At 43.9% G+C, this 26,660-nt stretch overlaps 1 protein-coding gene across 2 annotated transcripts in view; it reads right to left on the reverse strand.

Annotated features, from left to right (window-relative positions):
* The window catches only part of TTC29 (tetratricopeptide repeat domain 29), a 1,168,725-nt gene that overhangs the window by 828,205 nt on the left and 313,860 nt on the right, over nucleotides 1-26,660 (reverse strand). For both annotated transcript variants that reach the window (XM_086963296.1, XM_086963297.1), the window contains exon 5: nucleotides 12,713-12,898. In XM_086963296.1, the coding sequence (XP_086819422.1) occupies nucleotides 12,713-12,898 (186 nt within the window). The remainder of the gene's footprint in view (nucleotides 1-12,712; nucleotides 12,899-26,660) is intronic.

The raw sequence follows: 26,660 nt of genomic DNA on the forward strand, positions 1-26,660 counted from the left end.
AAAATCTGGCGGAACAGAACAACCACTGAAGACGAGAACAACTACAGGAATGCCCTGAATGAATACCACCAGCACATAAGCGAACCTTCATCTAGAACAAAAATCACACCAACGCCAAAAAACTCTTCAACGTCATACAGCAGCTCACCACACCCACCAGCGTAGCCACAGACGTCAGACCGTCCCAGGACCTCTGTAACAGGCTCAGTTCCTACTTCCACCTGAAAATCAAGGCCCTCTACGACAACTTCAGCTAACAGACTCCGGACACCACCACCCTCCCCACCACCAACAACCAGCCGACCATCACCACCTGGAATCCTGCCACCACTGAAGACACCACCACGACCATGAAGAACTCCCACTCAGGAGCCCCCACAAACCCCTGCCCACAGCACATTTACCACAGAGCCACCACCACCATAGCACCCAATCTAGGCCAGACCATTAACTCCTCCTTCAAATAAGGCATTTTCCCTGATGACTGGAAACAGGCAGAGATCAAACCCCTCCTCAAGAAGCGCTCGGCCAACCCGACGGACCTGAAAAACTACTGGCCCATCTCTCTCCTCCCCTTCGCTGACAAAGTCACAGAGAGACTCAAACGCCCAACTGAACGCCATCCTAGACCCCTCCCAATCCGGATTCCATCGGAACCACAGCACCGAGACTGCCCTCCTCGCCGCCACCGATGACATCCGCATGCTACTCGACCAGGGCCACACAGTGGCCCTCATCCTACTAGACCTCTCAACAGCCTTCAACACCATCTCACATCGCACTCTTGCAGCCAGACTCCACGACACCGACCGGGATACGAGGAACCACCCTCAACTGAATCTGATCCTTTCTCTCTGGCAAAACCCAGAGGGTCAGACTCCCACCCTTCCTCTCAGAACCCACAGAGACCAACTGCGGAGTAACCCAAAGATCCTCGCTCAGCACCACACTCTCCCACATCTACATGGCCCCCCTCCCTGCCATCGTCAGACAGCATGGGCTCAGTATTGTATCATACGCCGATGACATCGAACTCATCCTCTCCCTCACGAAGAACCCCAAAGACACTAGTATCTGCTTCCAGGAACGAATGAAGGATGTTGCAGCCTGGATGAAAAACAGCTGCCTCAAGCTACCCTCGGATCAGACAAAGGTCCTTGTCCTCTGACCCTCCACAACAGAGTGGGACAACATCTGGTGGCCCTCCGTCCTCTGGAGCCCACCCACTCCTCCAGACCATGCACGGAACCTCAGCATCATCCTTAACTCCTCCCACACCATGACCCACCAGATCAACTCCGTCGCTTTGACCAGCTTCAACTGCCTCTGCATCCTCCGCAAGACTTCCATATGGATCCCCCCTGAATGCAGAAAGATTGTCACCCATGCACTCATAACAAGCAGACTGGACTACGGCAACGCCATCTACGCAAGTATCAACAGAATTTCCAACACACGCTCCAAATCATCCAGAACGTCGCAGCCAGACTTGTCCTCGGAACCCCACGGCATGAACACATGACCCAACACCTACAAGACCTCCATTGGCTCCTCGTCAAGAAGAGTGTAAACTTCAAATTACTCATCCACGCCTACAAAATGCTCAACATCAGACCCAAATACCTCAACGACGGAGTCTCCTTCCACGTACCCAAAAGGAACCACCGCTCTGCCAACCTTGCCCTGGCAGAAACCCCACGCACCCACAGAAACAGAGCAGGTGGAAGAGCCTTCTCCTACGTTCAGCCAAGGCCTGGACTGAGCTCACGCTCAACATCAGACGCTCCCCTACCCTGCACACCTTCAGGAAGAACCTCAATACCTGGCTTTTCGACTGAACAGGAGCTGCACTCCACCCCCCAGCGCCTTGAGACCCTCACGGGTGAGTAGCGCGCTTTATAAAACCCTGATTTATTGAGTGATTGAACCATGCTTCAAGACATGGAGCATTTCTGTAGGCCTTTGGGAAGGAGGAATACCCTGATGCTAATTCTATTAAAAGGAAATTGGCAAGGGCATTCTTTACATCTGTCCTCTGTAGGTGGAATTAGTAAGATATTGCAAAGAATGCTTTATGAAATTTTCACAATGTTACAATATTACTTCCTATTCACATTTTTGATAAACATCACTGCCACTCTTTTGTTGATTATAATAATAATTATGATTTATATTGTATGCAATATGATAAGGTTTTATTTTCATAATAAATCTTTAAAATATATCCCCGGTCTCCCAGTGCTCTTCAGTGTGGCTTTGCATGGTAAAAAAGGGTTTGGGTTCCACTAAATAGCTCAGTGATATCTCATATGGATTGATTGTTACATAGAGTGCTTAGTGAGTTGCGGGAGATTAGAGTACAGCTGGCTTTCTGTCTCAGGTGGGCACACTGAAATTCCTTGATACCAAGGGAGCTAGAAACCCTCATACCAGGTAATGTTCTGGTAAGAAAACCAAGAAAACGAATCACCTTTGAAAAAAGTCTGTGCAACTTCATTCTTCGTTGCCAATTTTTAGTTTTGCTTTGTTCTAATTTTTACATGTGCACCGCAGGGGCTGCCAGCATCCTACAGTTTTTAGTTTTTTTCGTATTGATGCAGACAGACCCATCAATATGTTGTATAAGAAAGTTATTTTTTTACATGAGGTCACAAGCTGTGTAATATTTAGTCATATGTATGTTTTAGGATTTTGAAGTGCACACTTATCACCAGACAGTTTATGCGCAGGCTCTCTGTCCAAGAATAATCCATTTATCATTGTATCTAACCATGAACTAAGCATACATGCTTTCAAGGTGTTTTGCCACAAAGTCTTCTGCTGCGATAGTTTGAAGTTTGTTACTACCGGCACAGTAAAAATAAACAACTTTTGAGAAGGGAATATTTTATTTCAATGTTCATGATCGCTGTGCCTTCAGTTTAACATAATACTTAGGACTGCTTATTTGAAAATATGTTCCGTCAATACATCCCAGTGTACTTTTCTATCAGATGGGGGCATCTCCTTGACAAATGGATATAAATTATCAGTTTTTGATGCATTGTTACTAATAATGTGCTATTTTCATGCAGTCTCCTCCTCCTAAGTCATACCTCTTACTCAGTTTTCTATTTTCACATCGAAAATATATGAACACAATATTTACCAGAGCTATTGTTAGTACAAGGTAACGAATTGATCATAAACATTTACATTTATATTTATGAATGGTCACAGGATTTAGACCAAGACAAAATATCAGGGGGTAAAAATAGTAACCAGACCCTCTCTATAATGTAGGTGTATTTATATAGCGCAACCTGTCACCCAAAGGGCATCCTGGCGCTTGCTTAGGGAACCCGTCCTGGTATTCCCCTGTGAGAGGCCCCGGCAGGGTGTCCACAGGGTGAAAGCCAGGCATCCCGCCGCGAGGGGCCGTCGTGGAGATTAAGCAAGCTATTGCCCAGAGTTGCAGAGTGAGACCCCGTGAGTTGAGTAGGCACCGGAGCGAGAATTGTCGAGGCCGTGGAATTTTGAGCCCGAGACCCGCCGAGGCGGGGAATCGAACCCTGGTCCACGGTCGATCCCAGCTTCCGGGTTTGCCGCCTCTAACCACATAAGACAACATGTCTTTTTTAGATAGGAAACAATCTCCAAAACTAAAGAAGAAGTTGAAGCTGACAACCTTAAATAACCAGGAGCTAACACCACCATACTAGCAAACTGCTGGCCCACATCCTTGTTAAACTCACTCACAGCGTGTAGTCCTGACCTTCGTTGTTACCACCGTTCGGGGTTATAAACAATTCACTGCCTTGGGTTTCACAGGCTTATGGATGCCATTTAAAATTGAGATCCTACTATTAAATCAGCTAGTCATGTCTGCATCCCACCACCTGATTGTCATCATGTGTTTCCTCTACTCTTGTGGTATAACTCGGAACGTTTCAAATGATGGGTTAAACTCCCTGACATTGTGTTATGTCATTGAACTGACTTCTAACCTATGTCAATATTCCGAGCTCGCCTTTCATTTCAAATCTATGTTGGGCTATGTGACAGCCTGGATGCTTTTTCGCCTAAGACTGCATTTCTCCGAGGCATACACCTTATGCATACGCCAATATTGATTTCTAGCTGCTTGAAAATGTTCAGGACTTGCCTTATAGATCCATGCTGGGGTTTATGGAGGCCTGGATGCGTTTCCTGCCAAAGACAGCATTTCCAAGAATCCCCAGCTAATTGAGCTGTCCCAATCCTTGTCAGCAAAGGGTGGGTGTAGGAATCAGCACGCATGTGGCTGTCAGGAACTATTTTTATCTCACTTAATGGATGTAGTGAGTGCTTGTAATGGTTCGGGTAAAGTCCCATCTAGGGCTGGTCACTGATGCAGTGCTCCTATCTGATTGACTCTGTTTGCAGAGAGTTCCTTATTTTTGTGGCAAATTGCTAGTTTGGCGAATCTGCAGTGTGCTTCAGAGTATCTGTTTCCTCGTCATGCACTGTTTATGTAGTGCATTCCCTTTTCCAGATCTAGCATTGCTTAGGGTGTTCCCTTAATCCCTGAATTCGCACTGTTCTGTGGGCATCCTTACTACTTGGTCTTCCACTACCTCGGTGCACTGCTTCCTTAGTTCCTTAGTTCCCAGTTTACCTGTGTGCTACTTTACTTTAACTGCTTCCTTAGTCCCAAGATTTCTACTGTGCTCCCTTCCGGCCCCTGCTGCCTTCCCACTTTCCTAATGTGCTATGTATGAGTTCTTTCTGGCAAGAATTACCCATGTTTTTCCTTCATCCTGTTATGCACTATTCCTCTGCAACTCCTTGTTCATCGTGGATGTGTATTTGGTTCCTCACTTTAGTTGTTCCTGCCTTGTTGGCTCCTTTGTGGGAAAAGTTGCCACCCTAAGTAGTGTTTCTCATCCTCAGTGAGTGGTGTCTTTATGATACCTTTTAAAACCCCACCAGGATTCTCAGCTCCACAGATCCTGCGCTTGCATCTATACCCTATACATGGATGTTTTCAGAAAGAATCTAAAAAACAATTGTGGATGAGAAACTTACTGAGCTTCAGTCTTACCTTCTGGAGCTTCCAGTTGCTTCATCGCACACCCTGAAATATTAATGCCATCATCTATATGTGTTGAACAGCCTTTATAATTGCTATTTTGACATCTGAATTGCTTCTTGAATGTCTCTTCTTCCTGAGCACTGATTACCTTTCTTATCATATGCAGAGCTTCTTTATCTGATACCTCTTCCTTCTCTAACTCCTATATTATCTTGGGCAACGTTACCTTGACAACCTATATATTCTTTAGTCACACATGTTACAAGACCTAGATGGCCCTTTGCACTGGCTCACAGTCAAGAGGGACAGCTATCCGGGGGTATTATTTAACTTCACACTATAGTTCAGCCTCCAAACTAATGTAATAGGTAGAGTAGTGCAGCAGCAGCGTTTACAACGTATGAGAACATTCCTGGCCGTCAGTGCTTAATTTGTAAATTAAATACGTTCCATAGCCCTAGGCCCAAGGCCCCAGGGGGCCATTAACATTTACACTATCAACTGGCTCTGCTATTGCGGCTAAATGACAGTGTAAACCCTCCTTCATAAGCATCACACTTCTACAAATATGACATTTTGCACTACTGCAGGCTGCCCAATGCTGTTAGAAAGACCTGGGCATTGTGAAGTTATTTCTTTAATTCATATTTAATTGTCAAACCGGTGTACTCTGCTCAAAAGTAGACAGACAGCACAAACATGTGGTGTACTTGAAAAGTATGTGCAGGTCTTATGGATTAAGTGCTGTGCTGAGCACCGGCAAACGGTCGCACAAATTAAGCAGTTTCCGCCCCTTTCAAAAATTGAAATGACCTAGGAACAGTAAATTCATGGCTACACTACTGCTACATTACATACAAGGGAGAATGAGTAAAAGACACGAAATAATAATAATACTACCCAAAACCTAGTAGCTAAGCTAATTTATGTGCCTGGTCGAATAAAGTCTGGACTCACTATTTACAGTCCATATACATACAAAACACTTCACACACCCACTCAGCAAGTGTTTGGCACAGCTCAGTTCTCTCAAAAGCCTGTGGAAATACTGGGCTAACTTAACCTTAAAGACCAGAAGCATTGTACCATGAAACATATCCCTAACTGAGCAAGCTCACACGAGGTTAAAAAAAAATGGAAATGACTTTTGAAAGAACTATTGACCTAATTTCTTTTTCCGCAGAACCAATGAATTAATGTTTCTCGAACCAACGAACCTTTTCCAGTGTCATGTGCAGTGCACAAGCACGTGTGAGAAGCTTTTTTTCTCCTACCTACATAGTGATCTACTTTTCCAGAAAATCATGAACTACACTTTCAGAAAGTGGCAGGAAGAACAACTCGGAATCCTCTATGTGGAAAGATTCTTGGAAATAAATCTATAAAAGTTCAGAACAAATGGGCTCATAATTGTTTTAGTTATCTTTTACCTGGAGAAATACGTAACAAAGTTAAAAGTTTGGTCAATAATAATTTCCTGACGAAATGGAGAAACGGAAGAAAATGGTCTTATTCACAAAGGTTTTCGTGCGTGTTAAATGGGTGCGCTAAAAGGACCCGAAACAGAAATTCGACATCCTGGTTCAAAGACATAGGAAGGCTGACATCTAACGTTTATAAGGACAGCACATGAATGGGGATCGCCTACCAGTACAGAAGAATTGCAGCATTTACAAATTTAGAGTTAGGGCGTAGATAATGGACATTTATAGGCGGGGCACCCTGCTGAGGTAGGTGTACACCCCGATCTGTGGGCGCTGGCATATCTTTTGCCGCATATATAAAGTTTCTGGTTACGCCCTCCTATGTAAATGTTCACCAGGGAAAGTTTCCATTCAAGTAGGTGTCGTGCATTTGAGTTTTGAGGACTGTTTTATATTTTCTCATGGTTTGGGTTAAGAGTGACAAAGCTCAACTATTTGGCCCGCAGCGCAGGACACAATTTAAGGACTCTCCAGCCCTCAGGAGCAGCCCACGCAGGTTAGAGCGGTAGGCCTGGTGGGGGGGTATTTTGACAGACGACGAGGGAAAATGAATTATATATTTCATTTTCTCTCGTCGTCATCTGTCGAAATCCCCCCACCTAACCCTAACGCCCTTACCTGCAGGGGCCGCTCCTGCTAGCCCTGGAGCTGTGGCTGCTGCAGAGTGAACCACAAACGCCAGGATCCTTGGGGGAAAGCAGGTGGAGCTAAGTGCTATAAAGGGTGGATGTTTGGTCCGCAGCGAGGGACACACACTGGTGCTCCCAGGTGAAGCCTGGTCCAATAGCTTGCCCGTCTAAGCCTATCAGAGCCCAGCAGAGGCTGGGCTTGGCCACATCTCCATATTCAATCAAAATGGGTAAGAGAAAGACCTCCAATTGAGCTCAATCTGATAAAGCTGCTCACGAGGGTACTACAATTAAAGGCTTTCATGAGCATGCTTTAGGAGTAATTTCTAAAGCAGTTTGTCTCTGTGTAATCTAACATTGGATAAAACACTAAGTACTGTTCCAACCTTTCTTGCTTCTGATGCTGCTACACTACGCTTACCCCATGCCTTAATTTGGGTATTTTCCCTGCACAGGACCACAATGAGTCTCCACTGGAAACACCGGTCATAAACCGTAGGTCCATTTCTATGAGTCGGGCACCAGTGGCCCCTTGTGCTTGCAACCCAATGAGTCTGGCAGCTCCCTCTGAGCTGCACCAGAATAGCAGTACACAGGGCTCTGATAAAGCTGTGCACCGCTGCTTGGCTTTCGGAATCTCGTCAGCTGGTGTTTTCAATCAGCAGCCAATTTTCAATTTACTACCGGATGCTTGTCTATGTATTATTATATTAGCAGAAGTTCCAGGGCTAATGACTAGTGAGGGTACTTTTCAGCTCAAAACCAAGATGGCTCATTGTTCGAGTAAAAACTTGCATTTTAATATCAGACACTTTGATTATACATTTATGGTAAGAAGGTCAACATGGATCAGAAATGGGGCTTTCAACATGATTCAAGTTATCTCTTTGTGCTCATATCATTGAGAGTTCTATAAATCGATCATAAGGGAATTCAGTTATTTTTTGTTAGTGGAGTGGGAAGTCGTTCCACACTTTAGAAGCAAAGATCACTATTTCTGTTCAGTTGGTGCTGAACTTGAGACTGTTGACTTTCATCCAGTGAGCAACTTTGGTCATGCAGGGAGTGAACTTGTTAGAGAGGGAAAGCATGAGTTGTGTGCCATCTGCCTAGGAGAGGATGTTGATATTGTGTGCACATACAATGTGGGCCAGAGGGATCATGCATGGGTTGAAGAGGGTATGCCTGAGCGATGAACCTTGAGGTTCACCACAGTTAACGGGCTGTTGAGAAGTAAGGTGCCAGGTTGACGGTTTGTGTTCTATCCATTAAGAAGGAGCAGATCCAGTAGAGAGTGGGTTCTTAGATGCTAGTCTCATGCAGAGGCCTGATCAGGATGGGCTGTGAGACCGTGTCAAATGCTGCAGAGAAGTCAAGGACCACATCTCCTCCATCAAGGTTCATGGAGACGTCATCTGTGGTGGCAATGAGTGATGATTCAGTACTGTAGTTAGGCCTAAATTCTGGTCTATGTGGCATTGAGGAGCTGATCGCTGCTGAGGTGGACGGTGAGGAGTTGGCTTATTAGTTTCTTTAAGGATGAGGATAATATTAATGCAAAATTAAAACCCTCCCAACACACCCCTAACTTCATTTTATGTGGCGATTTCAATGCAGAGTTCTCGGGAAATACTTTTATATTTAATAATTCAAACTGTCAGCTTGATCATGTGATTGCTTATTCTCACTTAGATCTCAGGGTCCTTAACTGCGTGAGAATATTAGTGAAGTGGACTATTTAAATACCTTTGAAACTGATTTGCTGGAGGCCATCTGTATAACTACCTTCTTTGGGAATGTAAGTCATTCATTTCTGGGATTGTAATCCCCTTAGTTTATCTATTAGCGTGTTAACCATTCCTAGTCGACACTCGTCTAAGGTTAATTTTCTCCTAGCCACTAAAAATAAAGGTCTATGCTTGGTTTAGAGAAAAGAAAGAGTGAACTCTAGAGGAACAGCTATACCTGTGGTTCTGGTCTATACAGCATTATAATTTTTCATGTTACAGATATCAGCTCATAACCCCCATATAAATTGAGCGTATACTCAAGTTATCCCATAAAATACACATGAATTCTGTTTAGCATTTATTCTTTTATAAGTCGTACATTCTGAAAACCATCAGTTATTAGACACGCTGTCCTTGTCAATATCAAAGTTGACATAATATGACAATCACTCCTATATCGGTCTATAGGTAGTCCGCCTTCTTGAAAATAAGCAACAGTATATAGATGTAATCCCTCCCCTTAGATTCCTAGTGGCTATCTGAAGAATAATTTATAGTTTCCACATTCCTGTGGGACTCCTGCTTTTGGATGGTCGACGCATATTGGGTATGCGGGTTCTAGACGCTCTTTGGCCAGGCTACTTCTGGCCTCCTCAGGACACAACAAGAAATTGTGGAAACACAAAATCTTTATGCAGGGGTATGGGGGCACATGCCCCAAATATGTCACAAAGCCCCAAGCTGTCTCAATAATTACAACCACTGTAGGCTACTAGGACATATTCCTTAATGGGTATGGGATCTGCAGATCACCGGAGGAATGTACTGTAGTGGGGGAGTGTGCCCTGAGTGCAGGCACAGGGAGTTTTCTGCAGCCTCTCAATCGTCTCCTAAAATTAAGTGGTGGATTTAAAAGCATTGTGAGCAATTATATGATTGCATTTTCCTCTGCTTGTCAACCAAGGTCAGTGATGAGGTGGTTGTTGAGAACTTTGTCAAGTTGAATTGTTTAATAAAGTGCTCCCGCATTAAGTCCAGGCTGGATCCCGTAGTGGGCACGCCTAGGTGGTTTGATACTTTATGTCCGTGTGCAAACCGACTATCACGTGCCACTCTTGCTAGATCGCCCCATAACAGGAAAGATATCGCACAATGAATGGCACTATACAGAGCAACCCTTAAGAATAGGAAAGCTGAAGTTAAAAAAAAAAATTCTGGTGTGACCTAAAGGCAGCAAGAGTTGCAAAAATGTGTGCAGGTTTTTGGCAAACTGCAAATAAGATTAAAAAGCATTGGTCCGCCCTTTATGGATCTGGGATTGCATATTGCAGCAGACTGCTGAACCTTCCATTTCAAGGCAATTTATTGTAATAACACCATGGATTGCATTCCTTCAGATTCCCAAAACCTTATCCGAACAATTTGTCCTATTGATTTTAACATTTGAGCCTCAGGAAATCATGAGCGCTATAACACTCAGACCTTTTGGGAAAGTACCAGGGCTGAATGGAGTCCCTATAGACTTGTACAGGGCCAACATAGACCTTTGGACACCTTTAATTGCAAAGTTTTCAAATTGTTCCTGTAAATCTGCCTTACTCAATAACGCTTGGGATTTTTCTACCCTTGTCCCTCTTTTCAAGAGGCGTAACAGGGCTGATCCTGGGTGCCACAGGCCTATTTCTTTAGTAGTCTCTATGAGGAAGGTGCTGGGGAGAGTATTCTACAGCAGGATTTTGGAGTGGGCCACAAATACCAAAATTCAGCGTAAATTACAATATGGATTCCGTGAAGAGCTAGGCCATAGAACAATGCCTAAACCTGCATTTAATTATCAGCAAGTACACTGCTGCAAAGGGCTCCTCCCTGTACCTGGCCTCTATGAATGTATCCAGTGCTTTTGATTGAGTGGATAGATCTAAGCTCTGGCAACAGCTTGCTGACCTGAGGCTTGATCCAATGAGTGTGGATTTCTTGGCTGATCTACACTCTAATTTGACTGCTAGCATCAGATATGGGAGCAAGGGTGAAGTGTGCAAGCCTGTAAAATAACAAAAAGGAGTAGAACAAGGCTGTGTCCTTGTCCCCATGCTTTTCTTACTAACCTGAACTCTGTTCTTGTTGGCTGTGGTCAGTGCCTCTCTGTTAGTAGAATCTAGAGCACTACCCACACTTTCATATGCAGATGAGGCAGCTATTTTGGCACAAACACTGAATAAGCCTCAACATCTTGGTCAATATATTTACATTTTTTATACGATGCCTTGCTCTTGCTACCAACCTGTCAAAATCATATGTTATGTCATGCGGTACTAAAACTTCCAGAATGTGTCCTATCTCTATTATTAATATAACCTTTGGAAGTATTCCTCAAATCCCGCATTTGGGCTTGGTTTTTTACAGCAATTCAATGCAGACACTTTGTATTATAGTTAGGCAAACCAAATTATGTCAATCAATAGGGGCCCTTTTTATTAACGCCACAAATATAGGTAGCAAGCCAACCGCACCACTACTTCATATTTAAAAGGCTAAGTGCATGCTTATCACCACATATGAAGTCAGGGTGTGGGGTTCTACCAAATGTACAGCCTAACAACTGGAAGAAAACAGATTTTGCCATGCTTCCATTCCCTTCCGACAAGCACCTCTACCTACTTTAGTCATGAGGCGTTAGGATTACTTTATCTCGAAGATGTGATCAAATATGACCCTTCTTTTACTCTGGATTTCAATCTGGACCAACCCCAAAGCTACATTAAACTAGCAGATTATTTTAGACAGCTTAGTGTGTGAGAATAGTAAGAAAACTCCCTGGCTGTCTAACTTAGAATCAACCTTGAAAGACATGTGTAGAGACCCTCTTTGTTCACCAATCCCCAAATTGTTGGATAAGATAAAAACTGGGCAAAGAAAACTTTCATAGAGCGGAGGCGTTTGGAGAGGGAGTCCTCTGACATACAGAAACATATGATATGGACATATGTCATACTATAAATTTGTAGCGACATAGAGCCATCTCTATGCTCACTTGCAGTTCTTGGGAAACATTACTTTTGGCCAGATTTTGATAGAGCTCTATTTGTCAACTTTTGTGTTTTTCTTTGGGTCAAATGTCTACTTAGTCTGTTGGTTTTTGCACTTGTGACAAGGTTTCCACACAATCACTGTTACATTTTTTTTGAAGATTTTCATTAAACAAAAAAAGTTTTTATTGCCTGTGCTAGAAAATATATATTTACACTAGGTAGACTAGTGCTTTATTTTTTACTCATGTTGTCTAAGACAAATATTTGCCTCGCTGCTGGATCCTTTCTGAAATCGGCAGTACCGCACACAACTCCAGGATGTTTTAAATATTTGCATTTTTGTGTTGCGAATTTTATGATTTTATGCTGGTATAATTGAATAAAGATATCTATCTATCTATCTATCTATCTATCTATCTATCTATCTATCTTTCCTTAAATACGCCTGGGAGGCTTTGTGAATTCCATAAAATGTCGAACTTTACTCCACACACAGTTGTAATCCTAAAAGAGCTGAATTCTCACTTTTTATCCTAGAGATAAATGAATCAGGGCCAAAAAAAGGATTACATGGTAAAAGGCTATGGAATGCTGACCAAGATTAGTGGATCCACAAATTCATATAACAAATGCAAATTCTATAAATACCATATATCAATGAGAAAACATGGATGAGTAAAAATAATAGAACAACCTAACAATATGAAATGATAAAATGTGTTTCTTTTGCTATAAGCTTACTCGAAAAAAGATTAAATTCAGTCATTCTTTAATAACTGAAACTTACCATGCTCCTCACGGACTTTACCCAGGTTTACATTTGCCTCTGCTTCCTTTCGGCCACCATCAACTTTGATCAGTTTAGCAGTGTAAAAACAATACTCAAAGAAGTGTTCTGATAGCCATCCATCTCCCAACCTCTTGAAATACTGGGCCAATGCAAGTTGACTTACATATACTTCCTCATAGTGTCCTATAAATGAAACAACATGAAACTTAACTCAAAACACAAAAGAAAAGTCGTAATCATGACATACAGTGGTTCCTTTAAAATCATCCACTGGTTACTATGAGACAGGAAAAATAGTAATTAGCTTCACGATGAGTACGGCTTCTACTCCCCCCTATTGTAATGGGCTGCCGTAAGCCCAACACTTCTGTCTTCAGTCTGTTCATAAATAAATTGCTCTCCAGTAAGTATTTTTCAGTCAGTCCCATCCAACATTGAACACATGAGAAGAAAGACTTGGAAACGGCAGACTCATTTGTTAAATACTTTGACACCAGCTAGTTAGTGTGCAATGCAGTCATCATTATTATCATCCTCAACAACATGAAGCTCCATAACAAAATGGCAGGGTACATCACCCACTTAACGAAATCCATCCGTAGGGTCAGGTCAGAGGCATCTTCATCAGATTACAAGGGGAGGAAGAATGAGGAATACTGTGGAGAAGTGTGAATAATTGTGGAGAAGTGTGGCTCAGTGGTTAGAGGCGGCAGACCCGGAAGCTGGGATCGACCGTGGACCAGGGTTCGATTCCCCGCCTCAGCGGGTCTCGGGCTCAAAATTCCACGGCCTCGACAATTCTCGCTCCGGTGCCTACTCGACTCACGGGGCCTCACTCTGCAACTCTGGGCAATAGCTTGCTTAATCTCCACGACGGCCCCTCGCGGCGGGATGCCTGGCTTTCACCCTGTGGACACCCTGCCGGGGCCTCTCACAGGGGAATACCAGGACGGGTTCCCTAGGCAAGCGCCAGGATGCCCTTTGGGTGACAGGTTGCGCTATATAAATACACCTACATTTACATTTACATAACCAAATCCCTGCATTCAGTGCCTTTAACCAGGAGATCATCCAAGCCGCATTTCACCAAATGCTGAGGTTGGTGGATTATGGCGGGATGTCCAGTCACAAAGCCAAGTGCTGGGGTGAATTGTAAATTAGCCAGAGATGCGATTAAGAACCATCTTTGTATCACGTGGGCCAAACAAATTGAGGCCAGTCCACCTTAAAAATGTATATTTACGCATAGAATATGGGGAGCAATTCGGCTGGAAGTTCTATACAAAGATGACTAGATGACAAATATCCGAGGTATGGAGAAGGTCCGGCCGATCTGATACACATGTTTTATCAATGTGAAAAACTAAGCGTAATTCAAGGAGAGATCAGAGTCTTTTGGGAGGGGCTGCTAGGATTTAAAATCGACCTATCCCCTACCCTAATGTTAATGGGTTATGATAGTAGTTTGGGCCTTAGTAAGGAATAGGAATCTTTCGTTTTATATGTGTGGCAGTTCTCAGGATACTTTTAGCAGCAGGATGGAATGACCCCACTGCCCCCACCTTCCAAATGTGGCTTGCACGCCTCCTAGGGATACATAATCTAGAATCCTCCCTATATACAAGCAGAGGTAGGAAGATGAGGGAGTTGGGGTTGAGAATCTGGGCTCCCATTAAGAAATGGAGGGATAATGTTCAGCGCCCTCTCACTATCGAAAGCGAGGGAGTGGGGTAGGATGCCGGTCAGATTTTGACACGATTTGCTTCCAGGTTAATGGTGACTGGCGGGAGTCATATAAAGTATTGAATGTCTGATTGACATATGTCTCTGTCTGAATGAAGCTTCCCTATGTTGACAGGTTGTTTTTCTTAAATTTATTTTTTATCATTGATGGAATTGCAAGACAAATTAAATGTATCTATGTTCTCTTTTTATGCTTTATCTCTCACCAACCATCTCAACTGTCTAGAGATCTTTATGGCTTTATGTACTTGTTGGATCTTATAGAATGAATTGTAATTGTATCCATAATTGTTATGCCGGGTATTTAATATAATTCAAAAAAAGGAAGTTCTTTACACAGAATGCAATGCTTGTAGTTATAAGTTCAACCTATTTTATGCTCATCCATGTGACGCACCTCTTCCACATTGAAGACCCAATCACAACAGTTTCAACTCTGCCATTTCCTGACATCCCATTCTCAGAGAGATATCAAGAGTATACTCGAGGCCTAAGATTGTGTGTGGGTGGGGGGCGGGATGGGAGGGATGTGGTTCAGAAGTGGTGGATATTTAGAGGTCTGGTAAAGTCAACTGACTGCAGAAATATTATGGTAATTGATAACTTTAACTTCATCAATCCCTTAATTTTCAAAACATGGTCCAACAATCCAACAGCAATAAGACTGAAGGGATAACAGATATTCTGATAAACCTCTATGTCAAATCTAACACTAGTCAGGGACCTACAAATTTGTTATTTTACAATTGTTTAAGGCACAGCTTTGCAAATCTTTATTGTGTAATGAAAGACAGTTCGTTGGACAAAAAGAATGTGCTTCACATAAACTTGGTATGCAAAAGGCAATGTAATAGCATACACAATTTTATCACCGCCTTACTTTTCTACAGCTATTGGATTCACCTTTCACCAGTTTTTTCTTTCTTGCGCGCTTTCTGGTGGGACTTTTAAAATATGAATGACTATGATACTGATATCCTATGAGTTGGTTTTAAATTAAATGATTTGTCTTTTGTGATTTTATCTATAAATTCGAATAAAGATTATGTTGAGGATGATGATGATGATGACAATGTACCCTTTTGAAAACAGTTGATTGCTATAGTAACTTTTTATTATTTTAGTCTGCATTTCTTTCATTGTTGGATGGAAACTGTTCCATTTGCTTGTTGGTTTATCTAGTTCAGTTTCCAACCATTTAAAGTTTCAGAATTATCGCAGCTCGCACTCAATCATTAAAATGTTCTACATAGCCATAATTATCGGACTGTGCTCTTGCAAAACCTCTTTCCATTCAATTGATCATGTGCCTTTATCTTGCAAGTATCAAATTCTTGAACTCCCCTTTTCCTTTTGAAGCAATATCACTTTGTTTTACTCACTCGCTATCCACCATTTATTAACTCTTCATCTTCTAAATACTGCCATGTCAGGAAAAAAGCTTTTTTTAAAAAAAATGTATTTGCATTTTTAACACATATAAAACATATCAAGCATGTCACATAAGTCCTTCCACCACACCCTATCCCCCCACCACCCTCCACAGGATGTCTCATAGCAAAACAATACTCGTGGTTACAGAGCAGTGCCAGCTAAGTCTGCATAGCACTTAGATGCCCATAACTTCCACCCCCTGCGTTGGGACAGCATGTAGATCCACCCTTTCTCCTTCATAGTCCCCCGTCTAGGCCATGGTATCTTCTCCATTTCCCCCACACTCTATTGAACTTCTTGGGGCAGCCTCTGGCTTTGTATGTGACCCTCTCCGCTGCCATGTATATGTTCATACCTCTTCTCCACTCCTCTATTCGCGGAGGGTGCAGGGGCGCCCCAGGGTCGAGCCACATCCCTCTTGGCCACCACCAAAGCCAGCGAGAGGAAAATCGAAAGTGGGCAATTCAGGTCTACCTCGTTAGCTATGCCCAATAGAACAAATCTAGGCTCCATCAGGAAGGTTGTTTCCAATATGTCGCTTAGTTCACCTAGTATCTCTGTCCAGTAGCCCTGGATAACACGACAGTCCCAGATAGTATGGTAAAAGTTGCCCTCCCCCTGCCCACATCTCAGACAGGTAGAGTCAGTGGCCCGCCCCATCCGGTGTAATCGGTGCCTATCATAATAAACCCTATGGAGGATTTTAAACTGTATAAGTCGAAGCCGGGACTTTATCGCGACTTCCCTAGGGTGCATCAGGGCAGTCTCCCAGTCAAGTGTCTCCATTTCCCCCAGATCCTTTTCCCAGGTCTCTTTCAGTTTCCCCAAACCGTCTGGTATATTAATAATCAAAGTCCAACGGTGCATACTCCGGTAGCGGACTCGAGAGCGCCCCTTCAGCGCTCCATGCATGGCGCACCTGTGCATACTTCAAGTATTGCGTATTATGTAATCCATACTCCACTCATAATGCCTGGAAGGACTTCAAGACTCCCCGTTTTAGAAGATCTCCCAAAACAGAGATACCTATGTCATCCCATCGTTTGAACCCTTTTAATTTATGCAGTTCCTTGAGACATGTACAATGCCATATCGGGGTTTGTTTCGTCGGTTTATGAACCCATCCAATTCTCCGGGTTGCCCTGTCCCACAACTCCACGGTCACACAGGTTGCTGAGATTAGTCTTTCTTTTCCCTTACCTCCATATAAGTAGTGCAAATATGTTTGGTGCATCATTTTCCCCCTCTCCAGTCTAGAAGTTGGGTGATCCGCTGGGGAGCAGAGCCAATCATTTATTGGCGATAAATGTTCCGCCCAGTAATATGCCTCAATGTTCGGCAAGGAGATCCCCCCCATTGTACTGATTCCTCTTTAGAGTCTCAAGGGTAATCCTGGGCTGCTTCCCCAGCCAAAGCAACACCCGGAGTTCTCCATTTATCTCTTTGAAGACCTGTTGGGGGGAGGGGAAAATACTCATTTTGTAGGGCGTACAAGAACCTCAGCAAGGTTATCATTTTGAACATTGCCGCCAGACCTAGAATCATAAGGGGGAGGGTCTTCCATCTGGCAGTGTCACCAGCAAAATTTGCAAGGACCCGCTGAATGTTCCTCTGATACGAGATTGAACGGTCTTTCGTTATGAATACCCCAAGGTATGTAACCCCCTCCTCCGTTACCCGAAGCGCGACCGGTAAAGTAGGCCCCATACTCTCTCCCCTGGGGCTGTACAGGATAGACTTATGCCAATGAATCTTGTAACCCGAGTGGGAGCCATATCGGCCCAAAAGGGTGAATAGACGCGGTATTGAAACCTCTGGGTGGGTGACATATAGGAGGATGTTGTCCGCATAAAGCGAGATTTTTTCCTCGACTACATCGCCCCGGTCAGTCTTAAACCCTGTGATCCCTGTTTCTTGCCTTATCTCACACACCACTATTTCTATGGTAAGGGCAAACAGTAGCAGAGACAGAGGGCACCCCTGCCGGGTCCCTCTCTGTATGGGAAAGTACGCTGATAACACCCCATTGACTTTGACCCTCGCTCGTGGGTCAGTGTAGAGGAGGTTAACCCACTTCCTAAACTTCAGACCGAAACCAAACTTAAGCAATACTCCTTCTAGGAAGGGCCAATGTACCGCATCGAAAGCTTCCTCTGCGTCCAGCGACAGCAACACATGGGGCTCCTCACGATCACATACCTCAGCCAGTTATGTCTCCTCCTTAGATTCAGCCTGGTTGCCCTGTCGGGCAGAAAGCCCGCCTGGTCCAAGTGGACCGGGGCCGAAATCCCGCGTCTCAATCACAGCGCCAGAATCGTTGCCAGGAGTTTGACCTACGCATTCAGAAGTGATATGGGGCGATAGGACGCACACTCCTCTGGCGGCCTACCCTGTTTATAGATAGGTACAATTGTGGCCATACGTAAATCCGGCAGCAGCGCGCCCTCCTGAACCGCCCCCGCGAACAAAGCCAGCAAATGATTAGTGAGTAGGTCCGCCGTTTTTTTTAAAAATACTGCGGGGAAACTGTGCCGGCCAGGAGATTTCCCCAGGCGAAGTCTCGCTAGGGCCTCTCTAAGCTCCGTGACTGTTATCTCTACCTCTGGACTCGCCTGATCCTCTTCCGCTAAGACGCGGGTCTCAATGGTCTCCAGATAGAGCCCTACCTCCGCTATCGAGCCCAGGTCCCTAGCCTTGCAGAACTCTTTATAATAAGCTGCAATGCCTGCGCTATCTGGACATTAGTCCGCTTGATATGACCCTAGTGCGTCTAACACCTGTTCCACCCATCTCGCATTCTGCTCTTTACAGCTCAGCCACGCCAATAATTTCCCAGACTTATATCCCACGTCATACAAACTATGCAGGGTCGCCTGTGCCTGCGTCTTGGCCTCATCCATCGCCAGTGCCTTGTAATGGTGTTGTGCGTCTAGTAGTAGTCTGAGGGACTGTGTCGATTTATCTGTCACGTGCTGCTGTTCGAGTTCTAAGATGCGCGTCTCCAGGTCGTGTAGCTCACCCTGAACTCTTCTCCTCTCCCACGCTAGCCTATTCTGGGCCCTGTCACGCATGACTGTCTTAAAACCTTCCCACACGGTCACCCCTGACTGCACTGATCCCAAGTTTTCGTCAAAGTACACCTTCGCGTCAGCCCTAAGTCCCCGCAGCAGGTCCTTGTTCTGGAGATCCCATGCCATCAGTCGCCAGCTCCTACCTCCTGACCTATGTCTCGTCCCTGTTGTCACCAAAAGTGGCGCGTGGTCCGAGACTTCCCATGCCTGATATTTTACCTGATCACCAGTGCTAAGAGCATGTCGGGGAAGGAAGACGGTGTCCAATCTAGAATACACCTTATGTGCCCCCGAGAAAAAAAGAGTAAGTTCTAGCGTCCAGATGGAGCCATCTCCATATGTCCGTCAGCCCAAAAGTGCCAATGAACCTCGCCAATGGGGGCTGTGCCTGAGGGTCCGTCCGGTCACCTGACCTGTCAAGAGGGGCATACATAACATCATTGAAGTCAACCCCCACCACTTGCAGCGTGTCTGGCAAATTTAAAAGGATATCAGCGACCCCCGCTAGGGTTTTAGCCTGAAGTTTGGGTGGCGCGTAGACAGAAGCTACCGTGATCTTCTGGCGTTTCCACGTTCCCGTGATCCCCACATAAGTGCCTTGTGAGTTCATCCATGCACGTGTAAAAGTAAAAGGGGGGGGACTTCTTAAGCAGTATGGCAACCCCTCTGGATCCCGACGTGTTTCCTGCATGCGCCAGCACCTTGTACTGTCCCCTGGCCAGAAACCTGCATCTCGTGCCATGTGAGTGTGTCTCTTGCAGCAGGACTATGTCCAGGCCGCCCTCTTAACAAAGGCCATGACCAACCTCTTTTTTATCTTATTACCTAGGCCGTTCACATTACATGTGACAATTTTGGCTGTGCCATTATCTTGTGTAGAAGCCCCAGGGCCTCCCACCACCTCAGGAAACATCAGTCCCAGCTTGCTGCAGCATCGGTTGGTTTTGGGTGTGTGGTATGTAGGTGTATGGAACACTTCTATCTGTGACATGCTTTAAAAAGATAACATTAAACTCCCCCAACCCCCTTCCAAAACTGCCCTCCCTCCCCTCCCCAATAGCCTTGCATAATAACCCCAAGAGCTCCCCCCACCACACCCCCACCCCCTCCCTTCCAGTCCTATTGCCATACTCGAGGCAAGATAATACTGTCCAGCTGAAGGAGGTCTGTCTCCCACCCCGTCTCAACCCCAAAAAATGAAGAACCCGCTCTAAACCTCTAAAAGAGAAACATGTAAAGGCAGAAGCACAAGCAGGCAGAAACCACAAAGAAAATCAATCCCAAAGAACAAAAAAAGCAGGAGGGGGTCTCCAACTTGCGTACTCCATGGCCACAAAGTCAGTACTCAGTCAGCCTGATGTGTTTTATCTAGGAACCCGAATCAATATTGTGACTTTATGCCCTTGTACGGCTATAATCAATAATGTCCCTATAATGGCATAAGAATCAGATCCATATTTTAGTAAATCGCCCTTGCAGTCCAAGGCACGGCAAAAGCTACTTCCTTGGATTCCTAGAGAGCACACCGAGATCTTTCGACACACCAAACCTCCAGCAACCGGGGAAATCCCCACTTGCTTTGTTTTGATTTGTAATAGAACTCCTGCAAGCACTGTAAGAACGGCCAGTGATAATTCCTCAGAGTTCAACATCTGGGAGCTCCTTGTGGCATGGCGGAACAGATGAGAGTATTCCTATGATTTCACCTGGGTACTGTTGGTGCTTAGTCCTCAACCAATTCGGGGGCCGCCAAGTTTCAGAGGTTGAGGTGGATAAAGCAAACAGTAAACACTAGAGGGGGGTTTCTTTTCCTGCCTCCACTGGCATCAAATCATGTGGCCTTAACATCGAGATGTCAAGGGGGGGGGGGGGAAGAGGATCCCCTTCTAGAGCACCCAAAATTGGTATATGAGGAATAAAAAAAATAAAAAAAGAACGGCCAGTTCTTAGTGACATCTTTATTGACGTCTTATGTCCAAACCTTACGTCAAACTCGGCACCTTTCAGGTATAAATATACCAACGTTGCCGTAAGCAAACACACGGTGGTGGTTTTGGAGCAGAGCAGCTACTCTACTCTCCGAGAGCCCAGCAGACGCGAGAAGCCCACGGACGCTGCCCCTCCTCTTTGACGCGCTGAGAAAGACGCTGTCTTTTCTCCTGCCGAGAAAATCCAGCTCCGGCGTTTCCAGCCTACCCTTGCGGGTGATGGGATATCGAGTCCTGAGAGAAAGATACCAGACCTCCTACATTCTATTCCCCAGGTACAGTGCTGACTAAACCTTTAGAGAGAATTCTTGAACAGATCCTTGGCAACAAACCTACTTAACTTAAACTGCTACTTACTTACTCCTTCCCACGTATTAGGCTTAGGTCAGGTACACCGGGGTAGGCGTAGTTTAGAAGCACCAGTTGAGGACGTTAGCCTATGTATATATGTATGTATATATTTTATCCATTTTAAAGTGTCTTATGGCTAAGAAACCATATCAATGCTTTTACAGTATTATTTCATAATACTCCTTTTACTGTACGTACTTTACTTTATATTAGGTATTGCAATTGTGGCAATTCATTTCTCTTGCATGAGAAGGAAGACTGCTCAATAAATAATACCTTTTATTGAAAACGCCCGTCTCTCTCTTCTCTGCACTCTGGTAAAACTAAGAACGCACATCTGACTGAGTGAAATTACTGTCTATTGTTTTCACGACTCTAGAGATTTACTCTTATTCTGAGGGAGCAAAGTTGTCATGTTTATGCGGTTGTCGGAAGCTGAATCCCTTCTTGTCTGAGCCAGGGAAGCTGATCCCTTCCTATTCATTCAAGAAAGTTTCCAGTGACCTCTGAGCTAGCTGGCGCAAACCTAAATTAAGTCTAACAGTCAGTAGAGACCTAGAAGACCTCAGTCCTACGTCTACACTGCCGTTTATGTTATTCCAATGCGCAGGGCCTATAGGGAAAATAAACTACACTACATGGCGCCCAACGTTTGGTAAGGCGATAAAACTAACACAAGACGTTAGAGTAACTCAGTCGTGCTTTTTCACACAGACCCTTTTTCCCGTAAAATACTCCAATAGATGCCTGGAGTGGGTGAAAGGTTAAAAACCGCCAGAACTTAGTAGGAAGAGATTCCTATGTAGAGCTTTTGGTTTAGTCAAAGTTGAAGGATACAGTGTTCCAAAAATATTGTGCACCTAATCTTTTGTTTCCTTGAAACTTGATCTGCAACAAAAAACCTTTCTGACAGTAAAATGCCAGACAGTGATGACGATAGGGAAGCATTGAGATTAGCAAATCAGCTAATGGAGGATGACACAAGTCTCCCACAGAATGACCGAGATGCTATCCTCATTCCGGTCAACATAAGGAAAACAATAACTATTAAACTTATAGAAAATGGATTGACAGCACGAGGTGGTACAGTCATTTTCGTGATAGAGGCACACGAATATCGGCAGACAGAGGTATTCTATTCATGGACAAACTTTCCAGCGGCAAACCCTACAACACATGAGTTCCACTATTACAAAATAGAGGAACCCCCGGAAGAATACACTCCTTTCGAGGAGATTGAAATCCCATTAAATTACCAAGAGCACCTGCTCTGGTTTAAAGGCGCCCTAAAACATAATAATCACATAACCAGGCTCGGTTCACTAGGTAGACCAGGAGCAACGTGGCCGCGACTAGCCAGCTACACACCACATCCAGACATCGAAAAAATTTCAGACCGGGAACTTTAAGCCCAGCTAAAATTACTAATTAAAATTCACAGACAGTTAGTCCAATATGTAATGCAGACTGCAACAGTCCAACCAGCTATTAACATCCCACAGCTGGCCTCTCATCGGGGGAACACAAATAAAATTACACCACAGAACATACAATCGTGTCTTGGTAAAACACCCACAAAACTGGAACACATTCCATTTTGGCTAGCACAAAAGATAACTCAAATAGAGGCAGTATTCCCGAATACTACCCCTAGTGAGAAATACAGAATTCTGACTATCTGCCTTCCAATGGGGGTCGCACCACATGTGGAGGACTGTGACACTTGGGGCACAGTCTTTGCTTCCATTTACACAAAAACACATGGTGTTCCATCTCTGGCGGTAATACCAGATGTACTAAGACAGATTCAAAATGAATAAGGTCCTGAACATGCTTTAACTCTTGGTATGAAATTAATAAAAGACTTCAAGCAGGTCTCGGCTATATTATTAGCCAACATTAAAGGAGAAGCAGCATCTGTGGCAATCCGCCAAAAATAGAAAGAAACAGATATAACAGATCAACCAATTGAACTTGCCCGAATCATAGAAAAATCCTATGAAGAACTAGGTAGAGATAGTTTGGGTGGTAAACCGGTAAAACCCCAACTACTTGAAAATCCTGAAAAATTATTTATTAAAAATAATCTAAACACTCCAAAAAAGAACTGGGATGGAAATAAACAATCCACTCCAAAAGAAAAAAGATTCCAGTCAAGAGGAAGGTCTCTTCAGCGGAGGGAAAGAACTCCGAACCGAGAACACCAGTCTCCCCAAAGGGAGCCCTCTGAGAAAAGGTACAACCTTAGAAATAGGGATAATTTGAAAAAACCTGATAGATATCAAGATATTGATGCACGTCCCTCTCGATCTTTTCAGACTTCCTTGCAGAAATCGGAAAGAAGAGGACGGTCAGAACAAAGGGAAGAGCACGCAACGTCCAAAGACAAGGAACCTGCTCAAAGTAAAAAATTACAGTTTCCAAGAAAGCCAGCAAGGTAGCCAGTATTAAAGTAATCGAACATGCCGAGAATACTGAGGACACAGCTGAAAAACGGAGAGTGGGCACAGACAATGCTAGACAGCGCAGCAGAAGAGAGCATAGCTCGCAAGATCCTGATGAATCATCTGGAGACAGTGGACACGAATGAATACATTCAAGTGGAAACTGCAGATACCAGAGTCAGCGAACCTCATAAAATATACGAAATAACATTGCGTATAGAATGAGACAAGACTAGGAAAATAAGGGGTCTGTTTTGGGATAACCTCTTAAAAGTCTATGACATCCTATTAGCTGAGAAAGACTGGCCACCAGAGTTTGTCGGGGAGGGCCCTTATGGCGAAGAAATGATTATGCCTACCTTCTCAAATCATATTCCGATTCACAAAAAATATATATATGCAAGAAAATGGGCAGTAGCTCAAGCACCTGCATTATATAAAAATCATGTAGGATGGGATGAGGACTCTCCTCCTCACAAAATCCAGTTAAAAAGTGAACCTACTGCACAAAGACAGTACCCAATTAAGCAAGAAGCTAAAAAACAGGTCAGGGAGATTTTAGATCAACTTGAATACCAAGGGGTGACTGAAACATGCACCTCTCAAATGAACAATCCGTTGTTTCCTGTCTCCAAACCAGACGATTCATATTGTCTAGTCTTGGACTACAGACACCTTAACTCGTGTTGCAAAACATTTGCAGTACAAAATTTGCACAGTGCGGCACTAATAAATAACATAGTTCGCAAAAAACGCAAAACAACATTAGACATTTCTAATGGATTCTTTTGTCAAAATATTGCACCAGAAAGCAGGTATTTGACCGCTTTCTCAATAATGGGTTCCCCAAAAAATTTCTGTAGACTCCCACAGGGATTCAAGAATAGCCCAGGATTATTCTCAGCCAGAGTAACAGAGTTACTACAAATATATGATGATGAGGCATTAGCTTATGTCGATGACATCTATCTTACAGATGATGACTTGGATACTCACTTGAAAAGAGTGAACACCATAATACTTGGGTTCGCAGCAGAGGGTTACAAGTTCAACTTTAAAAAGTCCCGAATTGCCCATCTAATGGTCCTATTTTTGGATACGAATTATCAAGTGAAGGCAAAAGCCTAGCCGACAACTTCTTAGAAAAGTGCACTGTACTCCAAGCACCAAAAACGCTGAAGAACTTACAATCAATACTAGGCTTCCTGAATTTCGGAAGAACTTACATTCTAAATTATGCAGAAAGGGTTAAACCTCTCTACGAATTAATAAAACCTGATTTTAAACCAATCAACTGGACTCAGAAACACACAGAAACTTTGAGATCCTTGCAAACAGACATGTTAGCTAAAACAAAATTAGAAACTCGTGACAATACACGCAACCTTGTAATCCGAGTCATCCCAGGAAGAAGCGGATTCACGTACCTGACCTCTAATGAGGGAGAAACGGTACCAATAGCTTACAAATCACATTTGTACATAAAAGCAGAAAAAACATTCAGTCTTACAGAAAATACTGTAAAGGCAGTTCTCAGACGGCTGTAGCAAGAGAAAGAGCCCAAGCAAAAGGCAAAGGAATAACTGTTTTCACAGCAGAATCAGCCTTTGAGGAGTTATTCAGCCCAGCTAATCTAAAAACAGTGGCACTAGATCCAAAATGGATACAGTGGGAAAATTCTCTTGATACAGAAAAAGTGACATACTATTATGTCCCGAACATGAAAAAACTGAATTATTTGAAATATGAAGAAGAATATCCTCTGCCAAACGAAATTCTGCCTCTCCAACAGTACTCTTGTATAATCTACACAGACAGATTTGTACAACATTACGATGTGGATAAAAAAATCCTATAATGCAGCGTGCGCGATTGTTAAAAGTCGCTGCCTGTGTGGTAAATTCAGACCAAAAATAACAAAAACTGAATGACTGAGAAACTATTCGGCTCGGCGAGCTGAAATCAGATCTTTAAAGATGGCGCTTGAAAATGCCGGTCGTGAATTCCCGACACCAATAGTGTGCGATTTGCTTTTCTGCGTAAAATCTTACAATAATGACTTGCAGAGCTGGGTTCAAAGCGATTACAAAGATGACACAGGTGCCACAATCAAGCATAAAGTGCTTTCGGAACAAGTAGTTCTTTTACAGAAAGAACTACAAAAGAATCACGTGATACACACACTGAGTCATCAACATGATGGCATTCACGTTGCAGGGAATTCATTGGCTGATACAGCCCTAGAGGAAGCAACTCAACGGGCTTCGGTAGCCACAAAAAAGCGTTCAGAAAAATACATAGACGGGGAAACGATGCTGGCGGTAAAAACGTCTTCAAAAGGCAACTGCGCAGCACTACCCGTGAACTATCCACTCAATTATACATACGTAATTGACGCAAACTCCATTTCTTTTGCTCGAATCCCTGGAATGGGGGATAGGGTGATTCCAAACATGAACAGGAGAGTCTTAGTAGTAGCAGACGCAAACATGGGTGAAGGTCCAAGGCACAAACAGATCAAAGAATCTCTGACAGAATTACAATCAGAATACTGGTGGCCGGGGATGAGCCTACAACATTACAAATTTGTAAAGAGCTGTCCAAACTGCAACAGAGATCGCAGCAGTGAACCGACCGGAGTAATGCCATGGCCATTCTTATAGTTAGCAAAAGGCTATCTATACGTAAAATCCAGCGTCCCATTAAATTCCTTTTTAAGACTAGATTCACAAAAAATGTAGAACACCAGCGCTCGGCTGACGCCAGAACTGTTATAAAAGATTTGCGAGTCTTTTTCGGCACATACGCAATTGCCATGCTACATTGTGACCAGGGTCCTGCTTTTAGCTCTCGAGCTTATAAGGAGGCCATGACCAGCATGGGCATTGAATTGCAGTACTCTTGTCCCTTCCAT

The sequence above is a fragment of the Lissotriton vulgaris genome, chromosome 3_1 (assembly GCF_964263255.1).
Source record: "Lissotriton vulgaris chromosome 3_1, aLisVul1.2, whole genome shotgun sequence".
NCBI classification, from domain to species: domain Eukaryota; kingdom Metazoa; phylum Chordata; class Amphibia; order Caudata; family Salamandridae; genus Lissotriton; species Lissotriton vulgaris.